The 25,780-nt window shown below is 40.9% G+C and overlaps 1 protein-coding gene and 1 long non-coding RNA gene across 2 annotated transcripts in view; one reads left to right on the top strand and one right to left on the bottom strand.

Moving 5' to 3' along the window:
* Positions 1-25,780, top strand: part of LOC129144811 (uncharacterized) — a 46,121-nt gene that overhangs the window by 892 nt on the left and 19,449 nt on the right. The window contains exon 2 of the long non-coding RNA XR_008549461.1: positions 20,459-20,490. This is a non-coding gene — a long non-coding RNA (uncharacterized LOC129144811). The remainder of the gene's footprint in view (positions 1-20,458; positions 20,491-25,780) is intronic.
* LOC119231402 (high mobility group protein B2-like) lies at positions 19,209-19,889 on the bottom strand. The gene has a single exon (XM_037493167.2). The coding sequence runs from the start codon at positions 19,795-19,797 to the stop codon at positions 19,246-19,248; it is 552 nt and encodes a 183-aa protein (XP_037349064.2). The 5' UTR covers positions 19,798-19,889; the 3' UTR covers positions 19,209-19,245.

Here is a 25,780-nt window from a genome sequence, read left to right as displayed (position 1 = left end):
AGTTGTTTGCTGCTGCTAATTGATAATCAGGCCCTAGAGCAGAAGTTTGTCCATCAGGGGAAGGCTCAGTATGTGCTCACACCCTCCCCTTCCTGGTGCCACTACCCTTGAGACAGGACTCCGAGAGAGTGTTGTGAAGGAGGCGTTGTTTTTATGGCCAACACCTACAAACCCTGTGAAACAAGCCCCTCATCACCCATGATTATGATGAAGCAGGTGTGTACTGTTACCATAATTACAGCTGCAGCTGTTTACCCAGTAGCCCTTGAACCACTGAGTTCTTGTCTCATGAAGCCATGAAAAATTCATAAACCATCAGATAAATAAGATAAATAAGGTAAGTAAGCAGAGAGGAGCGTATCTTTATTTACAGAGTAAAGAAAGTTTACTTAGAGGAGAAAGAAAAAAAACAAAGTCTCCAAGGCAGCAATGCCAAGAAGGGGCAAAAGACACCAAATGGGCCTGTATCTAGGGGATATTTATTTATGATTTATTTATGCATACAAGAACTGGGGTGTAGGCCAGAGGTGCAGGGAGTGAGAGGATTCACCAGAGAGAGAGTGGGTAACAGACTGACAGAAACACACTGCTGAGGGGAGTAGTGGGCGAGACGGGAGAGGTCTGCTGCGCCATGTGGGTTGCTCCCTGGCCGGCTGGGGATCAAATTCATGCTGCAGAGGCTGTGGATAGCTTCACAGTGCTGTGCTTAACCCTTTGAGCCACCAGGGAGGCCCAGTTTTTCTTTAAAAGAAAAATTATTAACTAGAAAAGGAATAGAAAAAAAGGGGGACTCCCAGGCCAGTGGAACCAGGCCAGGGAGGGGCAAGGAAGCCTCTCCAAACGATTTTTCTGTGATACCTTGTTTTTTTGTGAGGAATCTCTCCAATAGTTTCAGCTTCTTCAAAGGAGCCTCTTGCTGCTACTTTTACCTGCAAAATGACTTTTCCATGAAGATACCACTTCCCCTGAGCTCCTGAACAGAAGGAACTCTTTCCCAAACCCAACTTGAGGTTGGGCAGGGGTAGCAGCAGCAGCAGCAAAAAGGGTTTTCCTTGCCTTTGTGGCTAGACTTCCAGATCATCCGATTCCTCTCTCATGGAAATGCCTTCTTTTTTTTTAAAAAAAAGATTTATTTATAAAAGCACTGGGTACAGTCAGAAGCGTGGGAGGGTGAGAGAATTCACCAGAGCCAGAGCGGGGAACAGAACAGGCAGACTGACAAAATACACTGCTGAGGGGAGCAGCGGGCGTGGCAGGAGAGGTCTGCTTCGCCATGTGGGACACTCCCTGGTGGCCGGGGATCGAACTGGCACTGCAGAGGCTGCGGGCAGCTTGCAGCCCAGCGCTCAACTGCTGCACCACCAGGGGAGGCCCAAAACTCCTTCTTTTGAGGTGCATGACACCTGGAAATAATCTGGGGCCCCATGTCTTAGACTCTGCTCCAAATTCAACTATGACCCTGTATGGATACCCCCCTCCACCCCAATAGCTTTGCTGCTAAGTTTCTTGCCATTTTAGATGTTAAGGATCCCTGACATCTCTATTTCAGTCCCTGGCTCCCATGGTTACACCCTGGAATTTGTCATTTCTTGAACTGACAAATAAGCAAACATATTTATGAGTTGAGACATACCAAGTCTCTGTTGAAACTATAAAAATGGTACCCACTCGAGTGAAAAGCACATACTCTGTGATGCACTAGATGTGATTCTTGGTAGTAAGATGGACATTTTGTACCATAAGTGACCGAGAGTGAAGACAAATTAGTGTGTGCAGGTGGCAAAACAGAAAAAGTGAAAGAATTTGGGTATTTAAAGATGTTATTCAACTAATTGGTTATCCAAACCGGAATCATCCCATCTTTGAACCTTATTATATAAAATAATAATTATCATTCTGCTTAAGCCATTTTGAATTGAATTTGCTGCTATTTGTAGTCCAAAGTGGCCTATAAAGATCTCAATAACTTTATTTCAAAAGTTACTTTTCACCCACCATTAAAAATAAGAGTTTAGGATTCTTTTGAACATTTTGATAGATTTGAAACTATACTCAAGATGAATTTATATAGTACCATTTTTACAAGGAAAAAATAGATGAGCTTTCATAGATACATCCCCTTGACTTACAGAGCAGATACAACAATATAAACCTACTTTACTTCAATAAACATAATTTGGAAAATAAATGAGTAAATAAAAATTTTCAAATTGTTTTCTTAGTTTTATATAAAAGATTATCTGTGACTTTTGAAATGCAGCGTCGGTGAAACGTATATTGACATTGGCACACACCACAAATTGGAAGGAGGTGACCCACTGTTACCGATTTCTTTTAACAAGTAATTCACAGGCCTTATTTTTTTCACCAGTGCATTCATCATACTAAAAAAGAATGATGTCACACATGACTTAAATTTAATAATTTTGGAACCAAATAAAAAGTGAATTTCAAAATATGTCTTCAGCATATTTTGTGTCAGACCCTACGAGATATAACAATCAACACCAGCAAGGTGCCTGTTCTTATTGAGGTTTCAGTCAAGTAGGGTAGACAGATGTTGAACAGGTAATTCCAAATGTGACAGCATTATAAATCACCAAGTAGAGTGTTATGTATGGCAATACATAACAGGAGTATGGAAGTCAACTTGAATGTCAAAAAAAATGCCCCAGGAAGTAGCTTTTCAATTGAGATAAGGCAGGAATCATGACAGCAATGGGGTCTGGAGAAAAAAGAGAGAAGGCAGTTTTGATATAGTGACCCAGAATATGAGCGGCCAGGCTGAAGTGAAGACATTTTGAGGCATCCATCTTGATTTAGGAAATACAGGTTTCAGCCACTATCTGAAATCAGAGCATTCCTTTTTGTTTTTTTGTTTTTTTTTTCACTCCAAATACATTTCCAGTTCAGATCACTATTTTATGTGGCTTGGAATTCAATAAAAGAATAAGGTAGTCTGTTATCTTCAGCCTTTCCAGGTGACTGTTCACATCAAGTAGCAGTAACAAGAAATTCTTGGGAAGCCCCACCATGGGATTTACACTTTGTCAAGGCCGGCTTCCTCTGAAGTGGAGATTCCTAGTTCATTTCAAGTTGCTCTAAGTTCTGGATGATGGTGAGGTAGATTTCCTTATTGGCCCTCCTTTTTCCTTAGCTTCAGGGATGCGAGCTTCACGGGCAAAACCATGTGCAGGCCTGCAAAGCAGCATCAATGATTGTGGGTTCTGAAACCAGATCAAAACCAACAAGTTTATTCATTCCTATGTGCAATTAATTCCTGGTTTATTGAAGTAAACCACCCAGCAAGCATCAAACTCCTCATCTGTCTCATGACCATGGGTATGGGTCTGCTACTCCTAGGCAGCCTATTCAGCTGCCATTTTGTCACCTAAACAAGGTCAAAGTGGCCCGGCCAGTTAGGAACAGGAGCCCAACCTTTAGCCCTTCAAATCAAACAAGAGCACAAAGCTGGATCACACTGGGAAGGTTATGCCTCACAAGGTATGTCCAGAATGCCCAGGGGGCTGAGGACTGATGCATAACATGTGCATCAGGAGATATGTCCGGAATGCCCAGGGGGCTGAAGAACAATGCATAACACATACTCCCGACTTATACATCACGAGGTATGACCAGAAATGCCTGGGGGGCCGAGGACCAATGTATGACAAGGGACCCCAGAAGCTGATCAGTGGAGTGCCTTGTTGATAAAATTAGAACCATGGCTGGGGATTAGGGTGTATCATCAAGTAGATTAGAAGTGCCTGGAGGGCAGACTCACAATCCCTAATCTTCTACACCCTTCCCCTTTCTTTAATCTCCTTAATCTCTTTACAATTATGTGTGTGAATAAAAGGGCCAGGATCTTGCTCTTCAGCAGCATCCTGCATTATGTAGCCTGCTCCACAACTCCCATTTGTCAGTGTGGTGTTGTCTGATGCAACAATGGGAGTAGCAGAGAACTGACTGAACAGTGGCAGCTGGGGCCAGGGGCACAGGAAGCAGCTGCCACACGTGTGGTGGGGCCGAGAGCAGTGACCAGCATAAGGTCATGGTGACTCTGAGGCTGAGACTGGAGACAAGCGGGCATGAGCGCTGAAAATCAGCATTCTTAAGTATTTCATAAACCAAAATGATATAGTGAAGCAACAATTACCACTAACTTATAAGGAAGACATTTTGAAAACTCCCAGAACAAAAAAAAAAGATACATGAAAACTAAACTTATTTAAAGTAACATATTATTGTAGAATAGAAAAGCTGTGATAAATACACTAACTTATCTTAGACAGGGAAAGCTATGATTAATATACAATCTGTGTGAAATAGTTTTGAGAAGGGACTTGGTATGTCATTCTCCATGCTCTGAGTACAGGTTGCCTGTTATGTTGTAGAACAGGGGGTGAATGCTATTTTCACTTTCTCCTTTTGCCATAAAAGTGAAGGTTCTCTTTGTATTTCTTTTGGTCATTAAAAACAGGTACTAATATAAGCCTTTCATAAAAATGAAGTGAGGAAATTCAAACTTTCAAAAAGTGAGGGATACCTGTACTTTGAAACAGCAGTTTTGATAAGTGTATTTATTTAAAAAGTATTCTTTTTGACAGTGATATGGATAATCAACTTCTTTATCCTAGTCCTGTGGTAGTGAGAGGCAGTTTCATCCCTCAAGGGACATTTGGCAAAGTCTGGAGACATTTTTGATTGTCACAGATGAAAGGGGGTGCTACTGGCACTGAACCAGTGGAGACCAAGGATGTTGCTCAACATTCCATAGCGCAGAGAACGGTTCCTTGTGGTAAAAAGTTAACCAGCCCCAAATGTTAATAGTGCTGAGGCTGAGAAAACTTGCTCTAACCTTGTGGAGTTTGCAGTGCCAGTTCTAACTGGTGGAACCTAAGTGTCTGGGATATTTTTATTTTATCTCCATTTTTTGCCGCGGACCAGCACAGCAGTGGACGATGAGACCGTCTCAGGGTTGAGAGATTGCGCGGGGTGGTCAGGGATTCGGCGAATAAATGACACACAGACACACTTCAAGAGTGAAAATCTGAGTGTAACTTTATTTGAGTCAGTGGTCAGTATATATATGTTTTTCTAAAGGCATAGGATCGGTTATCAGTGAACTAAACCAGCTGGCTCATAGGTTTAGCTTATCATTGACAGGGCAGTGATCTATGTCCGAAGTTACATCTGGACCTAGTCATATTCCTAAGTAGTCAGGCTAATAATCTTTCTTTTGTTCTGTGTAATTACCTTTTTTGTTTTAATAACTACTCACTACCACTAACTTATTTATTAATTAGCATGGGTGAATATACTTTTCACAAGTAATATTTTTTCATTAAGATCAAAGCTAACAAAGCCAAGGACATAACAGAGAAATCATAAAACTAACAATTCTATTATTACACAGAGTTTAGTAATGTTTCATTTGAGTTAGTCCAGTTATTACGTATGTTTTTTAATTAGCAATCAATGACCAGAAAAAGGAAAGATTTTAGAAAGACAGTTGTAGCAGAATAAAGTTTGAGGGCCTTGAGAAAGCGAGATAAGGTTTCGTGTGTTCAGCATTCCTTTTTACTTTCTTTGTGGCGGCTTCTGGTGGTCGTTATCTCTTAACAGGTATCCGGCCTATCTAAGCTTTAGGGAGTTTGCTGTTCGCCCCCTGCGCGCATGGTTCCTTGCCCATGCCGGACCTCAGGGACTATGGCAACAGCCATTAGCCCTGAAGGTCCTACAGGGGGAGGTGCAGCAATTTTTAATGGTTAAGTGAGTTAAATTAACATGAGCACAGTTCCAATAGAGTAATTATGCTGCCAGCTTGGCAGTTCCTGGGAGCAAATTGCTGAGGTTCAAATCTAGATGTGCTTTTGGAGAAGGTTAAGCTGGATAGCCCTGCTGGTGGCTTCCATTAGCCCAAACAGAACCAGCTTGTCCAGGTAGCACATTGACAATTGAACTATTTCAAAAAAGCTTTTACACTTTCATTTTTAGTCCTACAGTTATCAGTTTGGCATCCTTCCCTTCTGTTCTCATCCCTCCCTCTGTTCCTTTTCTATTTTGTTAAAATAAATGAAATACAAAACTTAACTTTTTAAACTTAAGGGTACTTAAGCAGAGTTTAAAATGTAATTCAATGGCACAAAGTATCCAAATTCATGAAACAGTTTGCTCATTCTCTCCAAGGCTTTAGTAAACTATTTCTCACCAGTTTTCTCCATTCTGCTAATTCTACAATGCCATCAAGATTGAGCTATATGGGCCTCCCCGGTGGCGCAGTGGTTGAGCACTGGGTTGCGAAGCTGCCCGCAGCCTCTGCAGCACCGGTTCGATCCCCGGCTGCTCCCCGGCTGCTCCCCGGCCACTGGAGGAGGGTCCCACATGGCGCGCAGACCTCTCCTGCCGCCCGCTGCTCCCCTCAGCAGTGTACTTCAGTCCTTCTGCCTGCTCTGCTCCCCGCTGTGACTCTGGTGAATTCTCTCACCCTCCGCGCTTCTGACTGTACCCACTGCATGTATAAACAAACAAACAAACAAACAAATAAATAATAAAAAAAAAAGATCGAGCTATATGATATTTTGTAGTCTCCAAGCATTTATTGTTTCTATACCATAAATTAGCTCTTGAGTCAGTCATTTGGAGGTTTTGGTCTCAATTCCACCACTAACGACTTGTGAAAGTGCAACAGGGTGGTCCCCAGGAAAGGGGGAGGTTCCCTGCCCCACCCAAGGGAGGGTGGAGCTGAGCAGGAAGAGGAGAAGCTGGAGAAGAGACTGAGAAAGGAAGGAAGCAGGATGGAGCCAGGAGACCTGGAGGAGGCGCATGGAGCCTAGAGACACGTAAAGAAACTGCGCTTGTCTTTTGGTCGTGGACTGGGTGACACAGATGTGGGTGAGACCTGTGGGGAGGTGACAATGGCAGCTTTTATCTTGATGTTGATTTTGCTCTTTTCCTTCCGGGCTTGTCCGGTTGTTTGTGACCCTTTGCTGTGGGTCCCCACTGGAAGATGCTTTAGACTTGTAGCAAGCTTTGGGCCCTTGTTCTGGGCCGATCCCATATGGATGGACTTTTACCCACGAGGGGACGGGTAACTTTGGGTGCTTCATTTAGAAACTAGACTCGTTGCCTTACCTGTATTGTTTCCTAGTTTTATTAAAGTTCCTTCCCATTAAAGTCTCCTATGTTTTGTGTTGATGCGGCGGATGGCATCATTTAGATGCCATTTAGAATAGGCAGGTTTGCGGGGTTTGGGCTGCCCCTCTCCCTGTCCTATAACAAAAGGGGTCGAAAGAAGTCCCCTTGGACATTGTCCTAAATTTCTAAATTTCTTGCAAATGGCCAACAGGCATATGAAAAAATGTTCAACATCACTTGTAATCAGGGAAATGCAAATCAAAACTATCATGAGATACCATCTTACACCAGTGAGAATGACACATATTAAAAAAACTAGCAACAACAAATGTTGGCGAGGGTGTGGAGAAAAAGGAACTCTTCTGCACTGCTGGTGGGAGTGCAAACTGGTCCAACCACTACGGAGAGCTGTGTGGAGATTTCTGGACCTACTAAACATAGAGCTTCCATATGATCCAGCAATTCCACTCCTAGGTCTTTACCCAAAGGACACAGAAACATCCATTCCAAAGAACACCTGCACCCCTATGTTTATAGCAGCACAATTTACAATAGCTAAGCTTTGGAAACAGCCCAAATGCCCAAAAATAGATGACTGGATCAAGAAGATGTGGTACATATATACCATGGAATATTACTCAGCATTCAAAAAAGATAAACACATGCAATTTGCAGCAACATGGATGGCACTGGAAGGGATCATGCTCAGCGAAATAAGCCAAAAAGAAAAAGAAAACTACCGGATGGTCTCACTCATAGCAGGAATCTAGAAAACTTAAATAAGGGACGAGGAAAATGAATAACTATAAGAAAGTGAAAATCAAAATCAACAAAAAACTATGAACCAGAGACACTTTTTGGGGGGTGAGGGGCAGGAGGGGAGGGATTGGGGTCAGAATGGGGGGGGGCTGCAATTGTATGGGGAATATAAAAATAAAATTTATTATTTAAAAAAAATTTCTAAATTTCTGCTTTCACATATGAACTATTTCCAATTTTTTATGAAGGGAATAGTGGTATCATTACTTTTATAGAAATCTATACACATGGGCTTGTATTTGGATTCTCCAGAGAAACAGAAATAGATCAATAGCATGTTTATGAATGATCAAGAGAAAGATTATTTTTTGAATTGACTCATGCAACTGGGAAGACTAATATCCAAAATCCACAGCATAGGTGAGTAGGCTAGAGACCCAGAAAAGAGTTGCAGATTGAGTCCAAAGGGCTTTGCAATGTGCTGATAGAATTCCTCCCTACTAAGGGGGCAGTCAGTCTTTGTTTACTAAGGGCTCCAACTCATTGATGAGGCTCACCCACACTATGGAAGGTAATCTATGATTTAAGTGTTAATTTCATCTAAAAAAGATAATTTCATGGAACTATCTCTGTTTGACCTGTGTACCATGGCTTAACCAAGTTGACAAAATTAACTGTCACAGTGCTTTTCTTATTTAAAAATACTGAAAAGGAACAAAGAAGTCTTTTTATCTCCCTCCACCCCAAATGCAAACATGCAGGAAACAAGCTATCTTAGTGCTCAGTATCTGCTATTCTAAAGACTTCTACAAGGTTAAATAAACAGAAATACAGATAAAAGTAAAAAGTATACGTGACACTGTTTTTAAGGTCAAAGTTTATAACTTAATATTTCCTTGAAAGGAGAAAAAGGAATTAAAGTGCAACTTTAAATAAATGGTTCCTTAAAATAAGGTATATTTATGCCCCAAAGAGCCCTCTGAGTTTCAGTAAAACTATAATGTAAAGGCATTAAGTTGGAGTAAGTATGGGTTCATTTCCTACTTGTTTCAGTTTTAGACAGACTGGACTTCCTATTATGAAAAATAAAGAAATTAGCACAATACCCAACCTTGTTACTCCCTTCCTCTCTGCACTGCCCAATATTTGTTATTTATATTGTTAGTTTTATGTCATTAAGGTATATGAAATTTATAATGTGTGTTGAATTATAACTTCCACTGTTGCTTCATTTTAATTGTATACATAAATATAATCAATGCTTAATATTTCTCCCGCCAAGGCTTTTGTATTTCTGACCTCTTAATTTTAATTCTTCCCTTGACTGGTTAGATTTTGTCAACAAACCTTTTATTCTTCCCCTAATTGCCCCCAAGTCATTTGTTCTCCATGAAAGGTCCATGAGTGCTAGGTGCACACTAAGATCCTGGTTTATCTGGGACTAGCAGGTCTCAGAGTTGAAAGGCCTATGTCCTAGGAAACCCTCCTTCCCCAGCAGACAGAGACAGGTTGTCACCATGGGAATGACGCCTAAGTTCTTGTTTTCTGCATTGAGCTGCCTGGAGTCACGCTCCACTGTGAACACAGTAAACATTGCTGATTTCTAGCACTGAGCATTGCTGGACAGATGCATAAGCAGAGCAAACTGTCCTCCCCATGCCATCTTGTTTTCCTGTTTTGAGACCCATGAGATTCTCTCTTCAGTCTTAATGTTCAGAGACTTCTAAGTTTTTTTCCTGAGGATAAGATTTACTCTTTCAGTATATAGACTAAATGCTTTCATTATTTCAAGCAAGCTCTTGTTTTACATCTTCAAGTATATTTTTCTGTTCCATTTTGTTCTTTTCTCATCTTCTGGAATGCCAGCTATGTGTCTGTTTTCTCTCTCTATCTCTCTATACTTCCTTGCGAGGAAATTCCTGAGTACTGCCACACTTTCTCAATTCTTTTTTTTTTTTTAATTGAGGCAACACCGGATTACAACACTGTGTATGATTCAGATGTGTGTTACCACAACACACCCACCATCCAAGCACCTGTCATCCTCCACCATGATCCATTGGGCCCCCTCAGCCCTTTATTCCCACCCTCGTTCATCCCCTCGTATCATCAATTCTACAGTCAGAATTCTGGGGGCTCTTTTGGCTCGGCTTTGTCTGTTCCTTTGCTTTGCATCGTTTTTCAATTCTGTCCTGTGCAGTGTTTCCTTAGTCAGGTTATGGGCCTGTGACTGCCAGGATATCAGTGGCAATTGCCATCTTCTCCATCACCCCACTGTGGCAACTCATCAAGAATTTGCTGTGGGCCAGGTATTGGCGCAGGTCAGGTCACTATATGCATAATCTTACTTCATGTAATTAGAACACCATGAATTAAGTTCTACTATAATTCCCATTTTAAGGATGAGGAGGCAGAAGAGCAGAGTTAGTTATACACTCAGTGATACACAGCTAATTTGCATTCAAACACGGTTCCCTGACCTGAGAGTCTGAGGCTTAACCCCTAGTACACTGCTCCGATCTGTGCTATTCCTTTGTATTTGATTTGTGCGCCTTGGAACTTTGAACAATAAGGAAATATTCTTTAATTTAACTCATCCACTTGGTCTATTTGTTGAACACCTGCTACATGCTGCATATTATGTCAGGTGTTCAAAATACAAAATTATAAAAACCAATTCCACTTTCTTGAGTGAAGATGGGAGAGAGACAAATACATAATCAAACACCTCTTCCATGCTAAGTGCCCAATAGAAGTGTGAACTGACTCTCCAGGATCACAGAGTCTGCAGAGGCATCTGAGCTGTGTCTGAAAAAATAAGGTAACCAGGGGAGGCAGTGTCAGGGAGAGGGAGTCTTTCAGGTAGAAGCAGTGACATGTGCCCTGCTCAGTTGAAATAAAACATATTCTTATGCTTAAGGAATAACAGAAATCTTGAGATGAAATAAATCCTGACAGTAAAAGAATTTACTGCTTACCAGAAGAAACAATGGGGAAAGAGGAGGAGCTGCGGGAGGGAGTACATGGGACATTGGCATGGGTAGTTTGGTGGTGGCTGAATGGAACATGTGCACAGACGGAGGAGCAAAAATGTAACCCAAAAATTAAAATTAAAAGATTAAAATAAATAATTCTAGCAATATTTCCTTTTTCTGAAGAAAAAAAGTTTGGGGTCATTGGAGCAGGAGGTACAGGGAATAATTTGTAAGAAATGCAAGCAGAGAGCAAGTTGGGGCTAAATGACTTCCACCCTGTCCTTAATAGTTTAACCCTAGAAAGGGATGTTGATGATTTTGAAAGTTCTTGGGAGACCCATATGTACTCAGGTCCAACTTTCTACATAGTAACCTATATCTTATGTCACGTACTGATTTCCTGCTGGTTCATATTCCAGCTGATTATAAAAACAGTCTTGCACTCTAGGTTTTCTTCATTCAGTCAGATGAGGGCTGGGGATGGAGGCTATTCACCCTCATAAAAAATCAAATCACTCCTGCAACTTCTTTCTTGTAGAATGTAAGCTACACAGACACAGCAGAGGACAGCTCTAGAAATCCAAGGAAAATAAGTCTTTTATGAAAACATAATGGGTTTTTGTTTTGCTTTGTTATCAATCTGAGAACCAACTCTGTGACATCACTTTCCCATCAAGTAACTGGTAAGAAGGGTGACATAAATGTGGCTTGGCAGGAAGGTAAGCACGTTATACTCAGTTGACTCTCTGTTTTCTGAATATCAGAGCCCAGGAACAGCCTGTTTCCAGAACCCACACAAATAACCTGAATTTGGGATTTAGGAAAAACACGTTGAAGTTTTTAGGGTTGATGCATATGTACTTCCTGCTTGAATGCATAATTAGTATTTTTTTTTTTTCAAAGTGGAAAATCCATTTTAGAAACAACAATGTGATAACTAATGTGAGGGCTTTTTTAATTGAAATATCTGGCAAATGATTAAACATGGCCAGTTCATAGGTAGTTTTCCAGTTTCAGCATAAAAAGCCGTTTGGGATGGAAATGAATGAAATAGTCAGGAGGGGCCATCAGTGAGACATGAGGAGAGAAACCACTGGGAAAAAAAACAGAAAAATCATTACCAGGGACATATTAGCCATGAGTCACGCAGGCGAAGTGCCTGGGGCCCACACGGTAGAGTTCACAAAATGATTTAATTTTTATTTTTTTAATCAAAAGAAAGAAATATAATAAATCCAATCTAGATTAGATGTAGTTTCAAAATATAATTTTAAATATTTTTTAGGAACACAGAAGTCCTCTGGTGGTTGCTAAGTACAATGACTCAAGGTCTAAGAAACTATAGCCCTAATGTCTTCAGGTACATTAACAGTAATCATGCTTGTACTCGCTGGGTGTACCCCATCTACAGAGCTGTGGGGTCTCAGACAACATCTTGAAATTTTCCCAGCCTTTTCCTGCATTCATTTTTTTTGTGCCACAAAAAGCACAGGAAGCCCTCCCTTTCCCCAAGATCCCCTGTGGTTCAGGAGCAACATTAGAGGGAGATTATATTATATTGACTGGTACATGAGAGTCAGGGGCCTCTTGCAGAGGGTTGAGTGCCCCCCTGTGAAGCTGTCCTCAACCTCTGCAGTGCGGGTTCAATTCCCGGCCGCCCAGGGAAATAACCCACATGGCATGGTAGACCTCTCCTGTCTTGCCCGCTGCTCCCCTTAGCAGTGTATTTCAGTCAGTCTGCCTATTCTGTTCCCCACTCTGTCTCTGGTGAATCCTCTCACCCTTCTGTGCTTCTGGCCTATACCCCAGTTCTTGTATAAATAAATAAATCTTAAAAAAAAAAAGTCAAAAGACCTCACCGGGGATACTGCGGCAACATGAAGGACACACTGAAAAAATGAAGGTTTCTCCTCCTTTACTGGGAATTGAGGACACAGTTTGTTGTGAACAGACCTACACTGAATTAATAATATCCAACTTTTAGGTTATTTTGCTGGAAATAGTAGCCACTAAAGAAGTTCAAGGGTGTGAGATTTAGCTTCCACCTTCACACCCTCACTATCAGGTTAGAGGGAAAGCAATCGCAGACTAAATTCTGCCACCCATAAGAATGTTTATTACATAAATACTTATGGTCATCAAAGAGTTGATACTCTTCTGTTAGCTTGATGTGATCAAGCTAACAAGGTGATCCAATCACATACTGCATGAAATATTCACAGGTGGCAGCTACTTCAGAATCAAAAGCCCATGACTTCTAATTAGCATCATTTAGAAATCCTATGCCAATAATGGGGTGAAGGAATATATAGGGATCAAGTCAGATGTTAGGTTTCTCTAAATTCTTATATCCTTTTTATATGAAAGAAATGAGTCTCTTTAAAATATTACTAGCCAGTTCTCATATATTAAGTACTTAAATATTATCAATAAAAGTGCATAATTGAGAATCATCACTCCAAGTTTACCAGCAAACTAAGATTTTGGTGTCTTCAATAAAATCCCCCTTCTGACATTCACTATGCTGAGTAGGAAACTGTAGTTTTGATGAAACCACCTCTAGACTACAACCTTTTCTGATTTAATTGTAGCTGATCATTCCTCAATTTTGCATTTCAAATTTAGGTTTGGTTTAACCTAACAAATAGACACACGATATCACCATACAGTGTAGACATATAAAAATACACCATAGTCTGCATGGTGGTACCCTCTCATGGATCCCAATACAGATCTGCCACCACTGAACACGGTACCACACCAGTGCCAAGGAAAACATCAGGACCCAAAAGCCAGCAAGGACAAGAGGCTAAAACCCAGAAGCAAGGTGACTCCTCTCTCACTCTCAGTGTTGGTATAAAACCTCAGGAATTTAGAATCAATTGAAAGGCAAGAAATTAGGTGGGGAAAAAAACCCTGGAAAGAAGGAATGCCTGTAATGGGATACCATTTCCTCTGAAAATAATAATAAACTGCTTGGGCAATTCATTGAATTAAGAAATTTATGAGTAGATGGAACAAAATGAAATATTTCAGTTAGAAATGGGAGCCATGATTACTTACCTCAAATTAAAGTTACATTTTTGCCCTCCTGGATTTTGTAGACTGGTGTGACGATGATATCATTACAAAGGAATTGCATGTTTAAGCAGACACAAGCTCAGACTGCCTTAAAGAGTCCTGCACAAGGAGTAAATTCATCTATCATGTCTGGTGCACATCCCACCAGCAACTGGGAGGTAACAGAGTCTTCAGATGACTGGTTCTAGAAGAAATCTGAGGGGAGATGTTTATGGAGAGATCTGGCCCCGATAATGAGGATATCTAGAGAGTCATGCCAAATACAAAATGGAAAAGAAGCAGGTAGTTGCCTAGGATCTGAACCATATTCTGGAATTTATGCTTCTCATATTTTCCGGTGTATTCATCCTCATTTATCTCTTCATTTTTATGTTTGGCAAGGTGTTTTTTAAAATTCCAACCATGCTAAGGGAAATGAGCAGAAGTGATTTTGTTTCATTCTGCCTGAGAGGATTAGAACGAGATGGGTGCTCTCCTGGTGCCAGTTTGTTGGTGCAGAAGTAATAAGGAAATTCCTCAAAACTCAGAGGCACAGATTGGTCCTTATCTGCAAATCTTTCCAAATGGAGAGTATTTATTTTATTCTTTCCCCAAATTACATAACTAATTTGCATTCACTGTAGAAGGGTTTGACAATATTTTTAAAAATTAAATCATTTCTAACCTCCCCACCTAGTTGACATTTTAAAGTATACATTTACAGATATATTTGTGTATATTTGCATATGGGTAAATGTTTCAAAAACTAGGATCACATTAACGTAATCTTTTGTAATCTTTTTGTATTTAAAAAAGAGGTGGACTTCTTTTTCGTGTCAATAAATGTCTACTCCTGTGGTTCTCAAATGACCATGCCTGAGAAGAGCTTGATCAACCAACTGAAGTTCTCCATACAACATGGGTTGTTGGTCTCCAATCACTCAGTCTCTGCTTCAGTAGTTCTTGGATGAGGGGCAAGAATTTACATTTCTAACAAGTTGAAGTTGGTGATACTGGTCTGGAGAACATGTTTTGAAAACTATGATCTACATCATCCCATTAATGGTTGCTGAATACTTCATCATGGGAATGAGTTTTTTTTAGCTCTTGCCCTCCATTTGAATGTTTAGATTATTTCACATATTAACCATGCTCGAATAAACATTTGTATAGCTACATCTGTGCCTTATTCTTATGAAACACCAGTTTCCTCATATTGAACTCTAAGAAAGCTAAAACCCTGAAAATTCTCATTTCCAGGAAATGGTAAAGAAAGAAGTAATTAAAAGGCTCCTGGTCTAGGATTATTTAGAATCCAGTATATTTATTAAATTGCCTGGGCTTGTAGGACTAATATAATAGCAAATGGGAGGAAAGATCTGCCTATAGAATGCTGATTAATTTCTCATAGCCCTACCACAAGTGAAACTGCTTGATAAGGGGAAGTGCTTTATTTACTACTCATTGTGAGATGTGGCCCCAGTGGGTTGAGGAATAAAAAATTCAAGCCATACAAGAAAAGAAAAGATGACAAGTAATTGTTGACCCTGCTCATGGATTAGAAGAATTAACATTATTAAAATGTCTATCCAACCAAAAGCAATATACAGATTCAACATTATTCCAATAAAAATCTCAATGACATTCTTCAAAGAAACAGAGCAAATACTGATGAAATTCATATGGAACCACAAAAAAAAAAAAAAAAACCACACCAAAAAACACAAATAGCCAAAGCCCTACTGATGAAAACAAAGGAGAAAGGAGGTATCACACTTCCAAACTTCAAGCTATACTACAAAGCCATAATAATTAAAACAGTTTGATATTGGAACAAAACAGACACACAGACCATTGGAGCCGAATAGAGAGCCCAGAAATAAAACCACACTTATATGGACAACTGATCTTTGACAGAGGAGCAAAGAATATCCAATGGAACAGAGACAGTTTGTTCAATAAATGGTGCTAGGAAAACTGGACCACCACCTTTCACCATGCACAAAAATCAACTCAAAATGGATAAAAGAACTGGACATAAGACCTGAAACCATAAAATATATAGAAGAAAATGTAGATATAACACTACAAGATATACACCGCAATAACATCTGTAAAGGCTCATTACCCAAAGCAAAGAAAGTCAAGGATAAGATAAACACCTGGGATTACATCAAACTGAAAAGTGTTTGCACAGCAAAAGAGACATTAACCAAAACAGAGAGATACCCACTGATTGGGAAAAAATCTTTGCACTTCAGTCAACTGATCACAAAGATATACAGAGAACTCACACAACGCAACAAAAACAAAATGAACAATCCAATCAAGAAATGGGCAGAAGAGGGCCTCCCCGGTGGCGCAGCGGTTGAGCGCTGGGTTGCGAAGCTGCCTGCAGCCTCTGCAGTGCCGGTTCGATCCCGGCTGCTCCCCGGCCACTGGAGGAGGGTCCCACATGGCGCGCAGACCTCTCCTGCCGCCCACTGCTCCCCTCAGCAGTGTACTTTGGTCCTTCTGCCTGCTCTGCTCCCCGCTCTGGCTCTGGTGAATTCTCTCACCCTCCCGCGCTTCTGACTGTACCCAGTGCTTGTACAAATAAACAAACAAATAAATAAATCTTTAAAAAAAAAAAAAAAAAAAGAAATGGGCAAAAGAACTTAAAAGACATTTCTCCGAAGAGGAAATGCAAATGGCCAACAGACATATGAAAAAATGTTCAACATCCCTTATAATCTGGGAAATGCAAATTAAAACCACATTGAAATACCTCCTTACACCAGTGAGAATGGCACATATCAAAAAAAAACAAGCAGCAACAAATGTTGGCAAGGATGTAGTGAAAAAGGAACTCTCCTACATTGCTCGTGGGAGTGCAAACTGGTCCAACCACTATGGAAAGCTCTGTCTGGAGGTTCCTCAGTCTGCTAAAAATGGAGCTACCATACGTCCCAGCAGTTTCACTCCTAGGGATCTGCCCAAAGGACACCTGTACACTTATATTTATTGCAGCACTATTTACAATAGGTAAAACCTGGAAAAACCCAAATGCCCAGCAATAGATGACTGGATCAAGAAGATATGGCATATATACACAATGGAATATTATTCAGAAATCAAAAAAGATAAACTCATGCCATTCGCAGCAAAGTGGACGGAGATAGAAGGAATTATGCTCAGTGAAATAAGCCAGAAGGAAAAAGAAAAATATTGCATGGTTTCACTTATAGCAGGAATATAGGTTCCCCTATATTGCCCCCAAATAAGACATCAGTGTAAAAAAATAATAACAGTACAAAACACAACAAAGCAAAAACAGACAAGTATAAATCAGAGACATACTGCAGGGGAGGAGGCAGGAGAGGGGTCAGATGAATGGAGGAGCACAGGGGACTGAGGTGATGGTGCACGGGTGTACTGGCGAAGGAAACTATATGGAGACTACACCTGAGGGGGTAGGGGAAAGCAAATATTGTTTAAAAATGAACAATGATGTAAAAAATAAAATATATTAAAAAATTAAGGAAAAAAGTAATCAAAAAATAATTGTTGGCAGTGACTTCAGAGAAATGAGTCTGTTAAAAAAAAACTTGGCATGAGCTTTAAAAAAAGATTTTTTTACCCACCTTCCTTTTTTTTTTTTCTTTGAATTTTTTTCCTGTATATTTTACATCATTGTTCCTTTTTCTTAAAGATTTATGCATCCAAGAACTGGGGTACAGGCCAGAGGTATTGGGGGTGTGAGAGGATTCACCAGAGACAGAGCAGGAAGCAGAACAGGCAGATGAACTGAAAACACTACTGAGGGGAGCAGAGGGCAAACCAGGAGAGGTCTGCTGCACCATGTGGGTAGCTCCCTGGCCAGGGATTGAACTCGTGCTGCAGTGGCTGTGGATAGCTTGATAGGCTGCATCTTAACCCCCAAGCCACCATGGAAGTCCTTTTTTTTTTTAAACAATGTTTGCTTTCTTTTCTCAGGTGTAGTCCCCAGAGAATTTCCACCACCAATTCACCTGTGCACCATCACCATAGTCCCTTGTGTTTTTCCTGCCCTCACTTCGGTCTCTCTCCCTCCTCTTTCCCTATAGAATGTCTCTAATTTATAGTTGTCTATTGTTTTGTTGTGTTTAAAAGATTATGATTACATAAAATTAAAAGCAAAAAGAAAAGAATAGTGGCCCAAAGTGCTTTGTCTTTAGACTTTTCAGACTTTGAACAAGTTTCAAACTCTATGTTAAGTTTGGGCCTCCCTGGTGGTGCAGGGGTTAAAGTCAGCACTATCAAGCTATCAGCAGCCACTGCCAGGGAGCCAACCCACATGGCGCAGCAGACCTCTCCTGTCTTGGCTGCTGCTCCCCTCAGCAGTGTATTTCAGTGGATCTGCCTGTTCTGTTCCCCACTCTGTCTCTGGTTAATTCTCTTACCGCCTTCCCATCCTCTCATCTCTGGCCTATACCCCAGCTCTTGTATGCATAGATAAATAAATCTTTAAAAAAATATTAAGTTTAATGTATAGGCGTTTAAGCACATCTTAAAACTAGGTTTCATAAATAGGAAACCCATTAGCTTGCTTCATATGGGCAAAAGTTTTAACAGAGGCGGTTACAGGAGTATTATAAAATAAAAGGAACCTAAGTCTCACAAGAAAATACAAATCATGTCATCACCGTTAATTCCCCTAGCTGATTAGTGAATTGTTTGATGACTCCCAAGTTGACTTGATGGGAAATAGGCACTCTCGTATCCCTTTGATAAGAGTTTAAAACAGCATAAGTTTTTGGAGAACAACTTGGCAATACTTATCAACATTTAAAAAGAAGACACTATTTAATCTAGAATATTATTGCTAGGAATTCTGTGGCTGTTTTTTTTTTTTTTTAATATACACAATTTTATTACAAATTTTTTTTAAAAAACCAAAATGTAACATTCTCAACAACCCAAAATCTTCTATCCATACTAATTCCTACAAGTTTGCTGTGCTACCAAACACAAGTCAAGAAATTAAAGAAACCATTAAATATTTAGAAGCATTCAACATCAGAAGCTTTAAAATCTAACTGTATGTAGTAGCCCCTCAAAAAGCTACAAACCTGCATTTTTAAAAAAGTATTTTCTCTACAAAGAATCTTTATCAGCTATACAAAAATCTGTACAGTTTTCATACTGAAGCTAATATTGAGCTGCACTTGAATTCACATTCTTAGCAAAACAGTTGCGGGAGCACACATGCACCCGCCAGGCGCATCATCACAGGACAGCCATTGACTCCTCATCTTCATCCTCCTCTTCCTCCTCGTCCTCATTTTCTGGCTCATTTTTCTTCTTCGAGCCTGTTGGCCTGCCAGGGCCCTTCTTTCCTGCTTCCCTCTTGCCCTGGGCGCGGTGCAGCAATATCCTTCTCATACTTCTCCTGCAGCTCGGCCGCCTTCTGCTCGTACGGCTGCTTGTCCTTGGCGGACTGCTCGGACCACATCTCGCCCAGCTTCTTGGCGGTGTCCCCGATGGACAGGCCGGGGTGCTCACCCTTGATCTTGGGGCGATGCTCGGAGCAGAACCGGAAGAAGGCGGACGGCGGCCTTTTGGGGGCGCTGGGGTCCTTCTTCTTCCCCTTCTTGTCGCCCTTGGGCGGCACGTAGTTCATCTCCCGCTCGTAGCGGGCCTTGTCGCTCTTGGCCATGTCCTTGAACTTGGACTTCTCCTTCGCGGACATGGTCTTCCATCTCTCCGAGCACTTCTTGGAGAACTCGGCGAAGTTCACGGACGAGTCCGGGTGCTTCTTCTTGTGCTCCTCGCGGCAGGTCTGCACGAAGAAGGCGTAGGAGGACATCTTGCCCCGCGGCTTGTTGGAGTCTCCCTTGCCCATGCTGGCGGCGGTGCGACCTGGGGCAGCTTTTCCTCAGAGTCCTGCCGAGCGGCGGCTCCACACGCGCTTCCTCCCGCGGGCTCCGGCGAGAACTGGTTATGTGCTGTTTTTTTTTTTAAGATTTATTTATTTACACAAGCACTGGGTACAGTCAGAAGCGCGGGAGGGTGAGAGAATTCACCAGAGCCAGAGCAGGGAGCAGAGCAGGCAGAAGGACCGAAGTACACTGCTGAGGGGAGCAGCGGGCGGCAGGAGAGGTCTGCGCGCCATGTGGGACCCTCGCCTGGTGGCCGGGGATCGAACTGGCGCTGCAGAGGCTGTGGGCAGCTTCGCAACCCAGCGCTCAACCGCTCCTCCACCGGGGAGGCCCTGGCTATGTTTTAAACTCACCTACCGAAATACACAAATTTATTTACTGAGGCATTTTCTATTATAGGGAAAGACTAAATTATAATTCATACCATATAGCACTGAAAAACAATGATGCGTTATGCTAATATCAAAACATATATGCATTTATTAGTATGTGAAAAGAACTGAAGAACACTTTGCAGAGTATAATTTCTTTTGTTTAAATAAAATTAAGAATATATATGCCTATATGTAAGTATATATAAAACTTTTTTTCCCCCAAGTTGTTCATTGTTATTGTCTGTTCCAGGTGAGAAGATGAGGCCTATCAAATGTGGGCATGTGAGTACAGAGACCAAAATGACTTATTTGTTGTTGGGAGGAGGGGCATATTTGATCCAAATCTTAACAAAGGAAACAAATTTCAAAGTCTTCCATCGAGACTGAGACTATGGTTTCTCTTTTTTAACTCTCCATTAAAATCTTTTTTAAATATTCACAAATATGTTCCTAACAGATTTAATCCCAGTGGCTCCAAAGTGGAAACAAGCCAAATGTCCATCAACAGTAGAATGGATAAATAGCTAGATATTCATGAATTTTCTACACAGTTGAAAAAAAAAAAGAGTAAGAATAAACCATTGCTGCCTGTAACAATACAAACAGAGCTCCCTGATAGACTGAGCCAGAGAAGTTAACTACAAAAAAGTTCATATGTTTGTATGTTCAAAAGCAGGCAAAACCAAGCTGTGATAGTAGCCACAGGAACAGAGGTAGGAGGTTATTAACTGGAGAGGGCATGAAAGAGATTCCAGTGGTGCTAGAATGTTCCATATCTTGTGGGTTCTGGTTATGCTTTCACAAGCATATATGTCTCCAGCTCCACTGAGGGTATGTGTACTTCATTGCATGTACATTGTTCCTCAATATTTTTTTCAACTTTTTAATGGATTTTTTCAGGCAGCAAAATTTTAAAAGAAATTTTAAACTTAATAAGGAGACTAAAGGGTGTGAGAGGATGAAAAATGAATCATAATCCCCAAGGACATCCTCATCCTAATCCCTAGAACCTGTGAATATGTGACCTTTCATGGTAAAAGGGATTTTGCAGGTGTGATTACCTAAAGGACAGGGACGTGGGGGGATTACCTCAGATCACCCTGCGTGGGTTTGTCATACCTACAAAGGCTGTAAGAGAGATATGGAGGAGTCAGAGAGAAGACCAAGCAATGACAGAAACAGAGATACTTGAAGCTGCTACTGTGTTAGCTTTGATATTGGAGGAGGTCATGAGCCAAAGAATTTATGCAAAGTAGGCTGAGCAGACAAGAGAGGGAAGCAAATTCTCCCCTCCCCACCCCACCCAAGACTCCAAAGGGGAACAACTCAGACACCTTGACTTTAGATTGGTGTCACTAATTTAGGACTCTGTCCTCTGGTATCACCAGGGAATGGATTTGTGTTTATGTCACTAAATTTGTGGTGACTTATTACAATAGCAAAAGGAAAGTAATGCAAAAGGAAAGATGATGAAACTCCAATATTCTTATTCTTTTGAATTCTTTGGTTTGTTTGTCATGGAGTCATAGAAAAGTCTTTTACTTAGTCACTTTTCATGTCAAAGATGATCTTCATACCAACAGAGGTATTGTTCCATCTTAAATGGTGCTGGCATTTCAGGCAAGGAGTAGCCAATACTTCAGGTCAATATACCTTATTCAAAACTAATAACATTTTTTTCAATTATAAAATTTATGTAAGATCTTTGTATAAATTAAACAGAGAAACCAAATCTCCCCTTCAACAACTGTGAGCATTTGCAATAGAAATTGTCTTAGGGTTGCTATGATTAACGCTTCACTGACAATTTTTGCCTTATTAGCTGGGATGCTAAGGACCATGTGGAAATTGGACAAAACACTTTCAGCTTCTACCTTGTCACTATTCACAGTAGTAGTTACTAGTCTGTGGAAACAAGAGGAGTGGCGGCATGGGCCTCCCCACCAAGCTGAAGGATCCGAATTCCCTGGGGCTTTGCCATGTTCAGCCGGTGTCCCCAGGGCATCCAAGTTCCACAGTACCACTGTCCTCTCTGTTTTCCATGCAGAAGATTGAACACATTTGGATGGGCTTTGAAAAATGGGTAGAGAGTGAGTGGTTCAAAAGTGAGAATGCCCAGTCTCCAAGTGGGCAGGCAAAAGCATGTTGCTGAAGCCGATGCTTCACGCAGTTGGGAATCTTGACATGTGTGAGTTGACACATGAACTTTTCTTTGTTACATTCTTTTGGCTGTTGCGGGGCAGAGGGGGGAGAGGCAGAGGAGAAAGAGCTCTGCTCTCTGGCAATCATCAAGATAGGGAGTGTAGGAGGGTAAAACGAGGAAAAGGGGACAATTGTATACTAAAGGATAGAACTGGACTTTTCAGCGTTGAACTTAATGCAGTAGATACTCATGTTGACATTTTACCACATCTGAACTTATATAATGTTACAATGCAATGTGATTTGAGTTTTTTTTTTTTTTTTTAAAAGGACAGAGGGTGTGAATGAAAAGCTTGGTGGTAAAGTTCCTATATGGGGTTCTGAAGGTGGGAAAGAATTTGGTGAGATGTACTCTGTGTGTGTGTGCGTGTGTGTGTGTGTGTTTTCATTTGCAGCCAATGAAAAACTAGTTGGTGTTCATTTGCTCTCCAGGTATTTTCAGAGGAACCAGTATTTATCCATCACACAGCTAGTATAGTAGCCTGAAGAAAAGCCCTCAGAAGATGGAGTGGTACATCCTCTTTTCACTCCAGAATTATTTCCTTTAACATACTCATCCCTCTGAGCAAGGCAGTGAACACACACAGCCCAGCCTGGGTCAGTACCCTAGCCACAGTGACTTAACATGACCCAAGGTCATCAGGAGCCTTCTCCAGCTTTCTGTAGAAACTGAAAGCATTTTTTTCATTTCTCACTTCTCAGGAGCTAAGCGATTGTGACTGGGAAGTGGTCAGTTGTCATTTCCTAGATAAATAGCAAAACCAAAGGCATAAAGCCCAGTGTAAGCTTTGTGAGCTGTGGTAGCCGGATTGTTTAAGAGGCACAGTCACTTCCAGACCCATTCATGCATGAAACCAGCTCCATTCTTCTTGTGGTTTGGTTACAGGAGCCCAAATTTCTCCTGTAAATGTTCGAGTTAATTCACTTTGTGTCTCTATCACTTTGAATGAAAAGAAAACTGAAAAATACAGTTTCGTGATAAAATATGACTGTTGCTGCTCTCAGGGGACATTTCATTAATATGGAAAAATAGGGACAATTATTGAAGAAAACACAAGTTAAAATATACTTTAGCAGGGCCTTCCTGGTGGCGCAGGGGTTAAAGCCTCAACACTATTAAGTTTTCGCCAGCTACTGCATCATGACTTCAATCCCCAGCCAGGGAGCTAACCCACATGGCACAGCAGACCTCTCCTCTCTCACCCACTGCTCCCCTCAGCAGTGTATTTCAGTAGATCTGCCTATTCTGCTCTCCACTCTGTCTCTGGTGACTCCTCTCACCTCCCCACACACACTTTTGGCCTGTACCCCAGTTCTTGTATGCATAAATAAATAAAAATAAATATTGAAAAAGTGATAAAATAAAATATACTTAAGCATTAAATTGAGGTTGTTGTATATACCTTACTGCACATATGTGTGCATATAAAAGTACATCTATTGCCAAATTTATGGGAAATGTGCTAGACTGGACAGTTGAATGATTTAGAACAGTGGCCAACTTTCAGTTCCCCCACAGGACTCAGAAACATCCAGCTTTTGTTTTGTAAAACAACTTCATATGATGAAAAATACTGGAATGGAAAAACATAGGCTTCATCGCCAAACCTGGGATGAAACCTGGGCTTACAATTTCTCAACTACCTGACTGTGTCAGTTTAGAAGTCATCATCTGAAAATACTGCCCCCCACTCAAAATACTTAGGACAATATAGAAAATTATTTTCTGACCTGATAAGTCTAAAGGTAGGGTAACTTCGAGGCTAGTTCATTCAGTGGCTCAATCATGCCATTAGAGACCCTGTTCTCCTGTTTCTCTGCTTTGCCATTTTGGGTCAAATGACTACTGTTTGGGTCAGATGACTGCAGTCATTCCAGGTATCACATCCAGGAAAGATCAAATCCAGAGATGCTGTCTTTTGCAGTGTCCCCTCAGTAGTTTGAAACCTTCCTTAGAACATCCAACTCCCAGCAACCTACCCTGCTATCCCATTAGGGAAAACGGAGTCACATGTTAACCCCCTAATTAATCACTGACCAAGGAAACTACTCTCCCCTGATTGTCTTAAATTAATCAGGGCTTAAACTTGGAATGTGAGCTAGGATTACCTTCTTTTGAAGCACAAGACGGGGTTTGTGATATATCAACACCATTGAGACTGCCAGCAAGGAAGAGGTGAGATGGAGGGTGATTTGGTAACAATTAGTTATTGAGGGAGTGATACAGGGCAGTTGCAACCCTCTCTGAGCCATTGTATTCTGATTTGTAGACTGTAATTCAAAATATCTACCTTATAAATCTGTGAAGAATAAATGTGATAGCAACTTGCTTAGCACTTAGTAAATATTGAACAAGTGTTCACTTTCCTCTTTGCCTGGTCATTCAAAATTATGTGTGGCTTCAACACTAATGATAAAGGACTGAACACAAAAATCTACAAAGAGCTGATGAGACTCAACAAAAACAAAGAAAATAATCCAGTTGAAAAATGGGCAGTGGGCAAAAGAGCTAAAAAGAAACTTCTCTGAAGAGGAAATGCAAATGGCCAACAGGCATATGAAAAAATGTTCAATATCACTTCTAATCAGGGAAATGCAAATCAAAACTACCATGAGATACCATCTTACACCAGTGAGAATGACACATATTAAAAAAAACTAGCAACAACAAATGTTGGCGAGGTTGTGGAGGAAAAGGAACTCTTCTGCACTGTTGGTAAGAGTGCAAACTGGTCCAACCACTATGGAGAGCTGTGCGGAGATTTCTGGACCTACTAAACATAGAGCTTCCATATGATCCAGCAATTCCACTCCTAGGTATTTACCCAAAGGACACATAAACATCAATTCCAAAGAGCACCTGCACCCCTATGTTTATAGCAGCACTGTTTACAAGAGCTAAGCTTTGGAAACAGCCCAAATGCCCAAAAATAGATGACTGGATCAAGAAGATGTGGTACATATACACCATGGAATATTCCTCAGCATTCAAAAAAGATAAACACATGCAATTTGCAGCAACATGGATGGCGCTGGAAGGGATCATGCTCAGCGAAATAAGCCAGAAAGAAAAAGAAAAATACCGGATGGTCTCACTCATAGCAGGAATCTAGAAAACTTAAATAAGGGACCAGGAAAAAGAATAACTATATTAAAGTAAAAATCAAAATCAACAAACAACAATGAACCAGAGACACTCTATTGGGGGTGGGGTGCGGGGAGGGGAGGGATTGGGGTCAAAATAAGGGGGTCACAATTGTATGGGGAATATAAAAATTAAAAAAAAATTATATATACAAAATTACGTGTGGCTTATTTCACTTATCATAATTCCCTCTATTTTTCCCAAATAGCAAGATTTCATCTCTTT

This window comes from Talpa occidentalis, unplaced genomic scaffold (genome assembly GCF_014898055.3).
Source record: "Talpa occidentalis isolate TD23 unplaced genomic scaffold, MPIMG_talOcc4v2.1 talOcc4.7, whole genome shotgun sequence".
Lineage (NCBI taxonomy): Eukaryota > Metazoa > Chordata > Mammalia > Eulipotyphla > Talpidae > Talpa > Talpa occidentalis.
Note: the sequence above shows the minus strand (reverse complement) of the source record. Positions and strands in the feature narration are given on the sequence as shown.

Bases quoted from the DNA above. Each gene is read 5' to 3' on its own strand.
- LOC119231402 (XM_037493167.2), bottom strand. From the start codon at position 19,797: ATGGGCAAGGGAGACTCCAACAAGCCGCGGGGCAAGATGTCCTCCTAC.